This window comes from Etheostoma spectabile, chromosome 16 (genome assembly GCF_008692095.1).
Source record: "Etheostoma spectabile isolate EspeVRDwgs_2016 chromosome 16, UIUC_Espe_1.0, whole genome shotgun sequence".
Taxonomy (NCBI): domain Eukaryota; kingdom Metazoa; phylum Chordata; class Actinopteri; order Perciformes; family Percidae; genus Etheostoma; species Etheostoma spectabile.
The window spans coordinates 14,597,325-14,603,295 of NC_045748.1; the positions used below are offsets into that span (position 1 = coordinate 14,597,325).

Below are 5,971 nucleotides of genomic sequence, written 5' to 3' on the forward strand. Positions count from 1 at the left end.
TAATAATAATAATAATAATAATAATCTTACCTCATAACCTGCGAGACCAAGTTCCCCTTGTTGACCCATACGACCAGGAGCTCCCTAAAGAGAACAGATGTTGTGTCTTCAGTCACACTATACATGATATAAAACATTAGATAACATTCAAACATATTACCAAAGCTGTTTAACCCTCCAGTTGTCCTTGGGTCAAATTTGAACAATTTTCAAAGTTTCTAAATCAGAAATTTGGGTGTCCATCAACCCAATTGCCCAAATATAACACAGATGGTTCCATTTAATGCTCTTTGCAAGTAGACTTAATGATCGATTCACAACTTTTATAGAATTTGGGGCCTTTGTACAATTGTATAGCATTTGAAAAAAAAGGTTTAAGTGGTTTCAAAAGAGCATCCTGATTAAACTATCACGCATACCTGTCTGTGATCATCCACACATCATCCTCTGATCTTAACAAAATAAAATCATTCATAATTTCTGCTTTTTAAACTCATAAATTAGATATCATTTCATATAAATTACATGTATTGACCATGAATTCCAGGAATAAGTGTAGAACTATAGTGGTAACAAGTTGGTAGTAGTGGTTTAAGTAATAATGGTAATGAGGTAAAAAAGGCGTTAAAAAAAGGGAAAATAACTTCCACAAAAAAAATACAAAACAAAAAAAGTTTTCATTTTCACAATTGATAGTTGACGGGAAGACAACACAAGGATTACAAAAATGAATGATAAATATGTATATAATTACTGTTCCACTTTACCACGTGTCCAATGGTTCCTCTGGACCCCTTCTGCCCAACAAAACCTGGTGGTCCAGTCTTTCCCACCGTCCCAGTCTCCCCAAGGTGTCCTTGATGACCTTTGGCACCCTAAACACACAAAGTACAAGTTACAGAATACCACAAAGCATTTCTTTGTCATTGCATGTGAATACTTTTGGTTTCTAAAAGGTATTAAAAAGCCATTAAAAGATGATGTTAATACCTTTGACCCTTGTTTGCCTCCTTCCCCAATTTTGCCAGGTTTCCCTTCTGGACCCTTCAGTGAGAAAACAAAATTAGAAAACAGCTTACGAAAGTCAGTTTGCAAAAAAATGTGTGAGATCAGAACAACTACTTACTCTGACGCCGGTGAGTCCAGGACTTCCAGGTGGGCCCTCCTTTCCCTTTAGCCCAATTTCACCTTTTTCTCCGTTGTCGCCCTCCTGTCCCATGTCACCTTTTTCACCCTAAGCATATGCACATAAAAACACAGCTCTACTTGAGTTTCTTTACCTAAAACATGCAACAAAACGCAGATCTTAAAGGTCCCATTTTGTAGAAAATTAAATTTCCATGTCCTTTTTGAGTATAAAGCAGACCGAGGTGCTATTTAAATACTGTGAACGTATCAAAACAATCAATCCACAGAGAAATGCACACAGCCCGTATTTACTTATAACGTATGACAACCCATCAGGACTGGACGGTTGGGATGTCACAACTATAGTACATACAGGTAGAATGTGCCGCTACTGTGCCGTTACAGTCTTTCCCCGGCTGCAATCACAGCCCAGGGCATTTTAGACAAATTACAGATAAATTCAGCAAGAGAAAAATATGTGTACATGTAAACATGTTCTAGTAGAAAACCAAAATACGAGCCTGAATATTATGGCATGTTTGATAATGCAACATCAATTGGAGAAACACGCCACCTTAGCTCCATCGGGACCAGCTGGACCAGCTTCTCCTTCTAGGCCTGGCTCTCCCTGTTATCACACACACACACACACACACACACACACACACACACACACACACACGCACACACACACACACACACACACACATACACCGACACACGGTTAATGAATAAACAGCAACACTTGTTATAAATATATTTGATAGTTTAATGCTGATAAACACACCCGCTGTCCAATTATTCCCTGCTCTCCGATGTTCCCAACAGGTCCAATGGCTCCCTGACACACACAGACACATAAGCATCAGGGCACAGATAACATTACTTCTTGTAGTTTTAAACATTTCTTTGATCAATTAAGGCATGCAATACTTGATATTAAACTAATTCAACTTGAAGGTGAACATAAAAACTGCAAGAATATATTATCTCACCTTCTCCCCTGGCTCGCCTGGCAGTCCTGGTTCCCCCAGCTTGCCTGGAGGACCCTTTAAAAACACGCAGAGAATGGGAGAGAGGAAAATTTTGAATGCTTTTGGGCAGACATTAGGGGCTAATGAGTCTTTGGCATAAGATATGTACAATATGTCCGGGGCAAGTTTCATTATGTATTGTCATGGGAGAAAGAAAGAGGACACCTTTGAAATGTGGCTTGATTAGTTTAATTGGACAGCTTACTTCAATAAAAGAGCAGTATTGATTCACTGGGGTAGGGTGAACAGATGTCACATATTTAATCATTTAGACCTCACAATACCCTTTGTGTGTGTGCGCGGATGAACACCAGTGACCGTATCAATGTGGAAGATGCATGCATGTATATGGCTGAGTGTAAGTGCAAAGTGTGTGTTTGCTAATTCTTTTACCTTTTGACCAATTTCTCCTAACAGTCCCACAGTCCCTGGAGGCCCAGGTGATCCCTTTGAGGTGACAACACAAATACTTTAATGATAATCAGACTAAAACCAACTGGTGATATTTCAAACTAATCGACATCAGATCTCGTTTAATAGAGAGAGAGAAAAAAAATAGGAATGTTGAATGAATGCAGATGAGCCAACAGCAGATACCTCAGTAAACCATTTGTACACAGTTTGGCTTTGAATGCAATGACTAACTGTGTCATTAATTATGTTTCTTAAACATTGATGATTTGCCATGAATGCTTCTTATTCTCAGTGCATATAAATAATGTTTGTTCCCTGGCTGACTTGCACCATAAAGAAAGTTAACAGCAGGGCTCAGAAGTGTATTATTTAATCACTGAAAGGAGCTGTGAGACTACGGAGAATGATTACGAGTGAAAGATGATTTTCAACAATGTATAAACAGAAGCCTTCATATTGAAGTGGTTGATGGGTAACTATATATAAATGTAAATGTGCTGTATTTATATAGCGCTTTTCCAGTCTTAACAACTGCTCAAAGCGCTTTTACATCTACAGGATACATTCACCATTCACACACATTCACACTCCGATGCGCAGCACCGGGGGCAACTCGGGGTTCAGTGTCTTGCCCAAGGACACAAGGATCAAACCACCAACCTTCCGATTGGCAGGCAACCGCTCTACCACTGAGCCACAGCCGCCCCAGTACATATATATATGTATCTGTACATCTTCAGGTATCTACAATAGCTTGTCTAAATCTAAACAACTATTAAAAATCTATTCATAGCTCACAAAACTGTGCAGATAAAAACACATTTTATAGCTTGCATTCAACATGAGCTTGTAATCGTTAATTACCTGTAATTACCCTTATCTTTCCTATTGTAGGTATAGACAGTCTGCTGTATGAAGTAAGCTACATTCAGCTGCCTGAGTGTCCTCTCTAGATAGTTATAGCTAGAGATCCATGTTTTATTTAATTGGAAACAGGAGAATTTTAGCCTCTGATTCCTTTGTACCAATGAAAACAAAGAGGCAATGGGTGCCTGTTTCTAATTTTGGTAATCCGTCTTTTTTCTGTTCTGCCTCTTTTAGTGCGCATAAAATAAAACCACAATAAAATAACAAATCTTTTACTGTAAATTTTTTATCCATCATGGCACTAATCATATTTAGTTTACCCTAGAGTTCAGCAATTTAGCACTTCTATTAATAAGCTTCCTTTTCCTGTTTCCTTTTCAAAAAACGCTCTATTCAGTTAATGCCCAAAGCATGCTTGCAGTTCATGGTCCTGCCACTACAAACGTGCAAATGTGTGAAGGATGAGACAACTCTCTGGCTGCTCTGGAGGAAACATTTAATACAGGCGAATATATTTTTAATAACTAATAAAATGTGTCTCATAAACTTTCTCCTGGCTATGATATTTTGTGGCTAACAGGGCTGGGCAGAGAGAACCAAGGTGCTGTTTGTTGCCAAAGAGAATCTAATATAACTAGTAAGTATGGTTATGAGAAATGGGGAGGAAAAATTTGATGAACTGAATAAGAATGTTGCAAAAGATTGGGCCTGGAAAAACCAAATTAAAGGAGATTGAGAGAGGGAAATATATTCAGTCAGATGAGGATGGCAAGATATGACTGGGCTAGAGATGCAAAGAAGATGAGGAAACGGAAGGAAAAAACATGAAGGGATGGAGGGTCTTACCGGCTCGCCTGCTATTCCCTTGTCCCCAGGAGGTCCTGAGGGCCCTTGAATACCCTGAAGTCAGAAGACAGAAGGGTAAGTGAGTTCAGAATACAGGTACACATAATCTTACATTCATTAAAAACAATATTCCTGCATGTTGTTTTTATGAAGATTTAAAGTTTTTCACTGTAATACCATCAGCAACAGAATATAGCTAGTATGCTTTGTTTACACATAAACCTTCTAGATACTATTGCAATATAAAGCTTGTTGATTTCGGCTTTATCTCTGCATCTTAGTCTCTTAAATAGTATATGTTGATTATTTCTATGTATAAGTAAAGTGAACTCACAGGAAAACCTTTAGGCCCAGTTTCCCCTGACTCTCCAATCTTCCCCTGTGGAGACAACATATAAGAAAGAATATGTAAGACAGGATAAAGACATGCTATTTATGTAATATTGATACATTAGTACAATATCTGACCATAGTACAACACAAAACAAAGCGGAAGAAAGAAAGTTGTTCCTGTGTGGCCACTAAACTGTAACTTGTCATTGATTTTTACTGAGCAACGGCAAGTGCACTTCTCTTAACCTTTTTAATACATAAAGATCTTTAGCATTTTCAGTGATGTACTGTATGCCCAAAATAATTTACAGAAGTGGAGTTTGCAGGCTGAGTAAAACATTCTCCCAACAATGAGCCATGCAAATAACTTTGTTCAACTGTCATGTATGTAAATCTGGCCCACAGTCTGTAGAAACCTTCCAAGGACAGTTCTCTCCTCCAAGGTAAAATGTGGTATCTGACTGTGGGCCTCACTGCTGGTATCATGCAGGTCTTCTAAATCATTCTGATGTTTTGCCTCTCCAGAGGAACATAACGACCAAAATTATATGAGAAGAAGGAGTGGAAAAGTAGAAAAATACCCCAGTGCTTTACCTGTGGTCCAGGAAAACCTATTTTTCCTGGAGGACCATCAGTACCCTGTGGAGAGAGGGAAGGATGAGAGATAGCCATGTGCTGAGACATGTCAGTTTACTGTATATTTCCTGCCTCCTGAATGGAAGGAGAAGGTATGCAGCTTGCCACTTTTGGTGCACAAGGTACATGTTCCCTCCTAAGAATCTATTATAAAATGCTAGGATATATTTGTTACACTATTACATATTGATGTGTGGAAATTATTCTTGTGTCTGCACAGCTTAATTATTTAACAACAAGGAAATTCCAATAAATACAAGCAATCAAGGTAGATTCTTACCGTCTTGCCCTCTAACCCCATCTCTCCTGTTGGACCGTCAGGCCCTATCGCTCCCTGAAATACAAGACAGCTGTCACTTCACCAACAGAGGTCACTGTAACACAGCCAGACAGTCAAAACGTGCTGTAAATAAACATCTCTGTATAGTGCATTGATGCCAACAATACCCCCATGTCAAAGTTAGTGTGATGGTCTGTTAACTACCCTTCAAAGGGTAAACTGAAGTTAATTATGTGTGTGTGTGTGTGTGTGTGTGTGTGTGTGTGTGTGTGTAAAAGAGAATGTGTGCATTAAGGGACAGTGTAGTAATAGCTACTGGTCCATGACTTGCATTATTTAAATAATCAGAGCACACACCAATACATACTATTCACACTGAAACACACACGCACACACACACACACACACACACACACACACACACACACACACA

General features: G+C 38.8%; 1 protein-coding gene across 1 annotated transcript in view; it reads right to left on the reverse strand.

Moving 5' to 3' along the window:
- col27a1a (collagen, type XXVII, alpha 1a) overlaps positions 1-5,971 on the reverse strand; it is a 72,497-nt gene that overhangs the window by 9,093 nt on the left and 57,433 nt on the right. Inside the window, exons 29-40 of the mRNA XM_032539663.1 lie at positions 5,539-5,592; positions 5,217-5,261; positions 4,624-4,668; positions 4,290-4,343; positions 2,556-2,609; positions 2,124-2,177; positions 1,916-1,969; positions 1,703-1,756; positions 1,127-1,234; positions 991-1,044; positions 768-875; positions 31-84 (exon numbers count right to left, since the gene is read on the reverse strand). Coding sequence (XP_032395554.1) covers positions 31-84; positions 768-875; positions 991-1,044; positions 1,127-1,234; positions 1,703-1,756; positions 1,916-1,969; positions 2,124-2,177; positions 2,556-2,609; positions 4,290-4,343; positions 4,624-4,668; positions 5,217-5,261; positions 5,539-5,592 — 738 coding nt within the window. The remainder of the gene's footprint in view (positions 1-30; positions 85-767; positions 876-990; positions 1,045-1,126; positions 1,235-1,702; positions 1,757-1,915; positions 1,970-2,123; positions 2,178-2,555; positions 2,610-4,289; positions 4,344-4,623; positions 4,669-5,216; positions 5,262-5,538; positions 5,593-5,971) is intronic.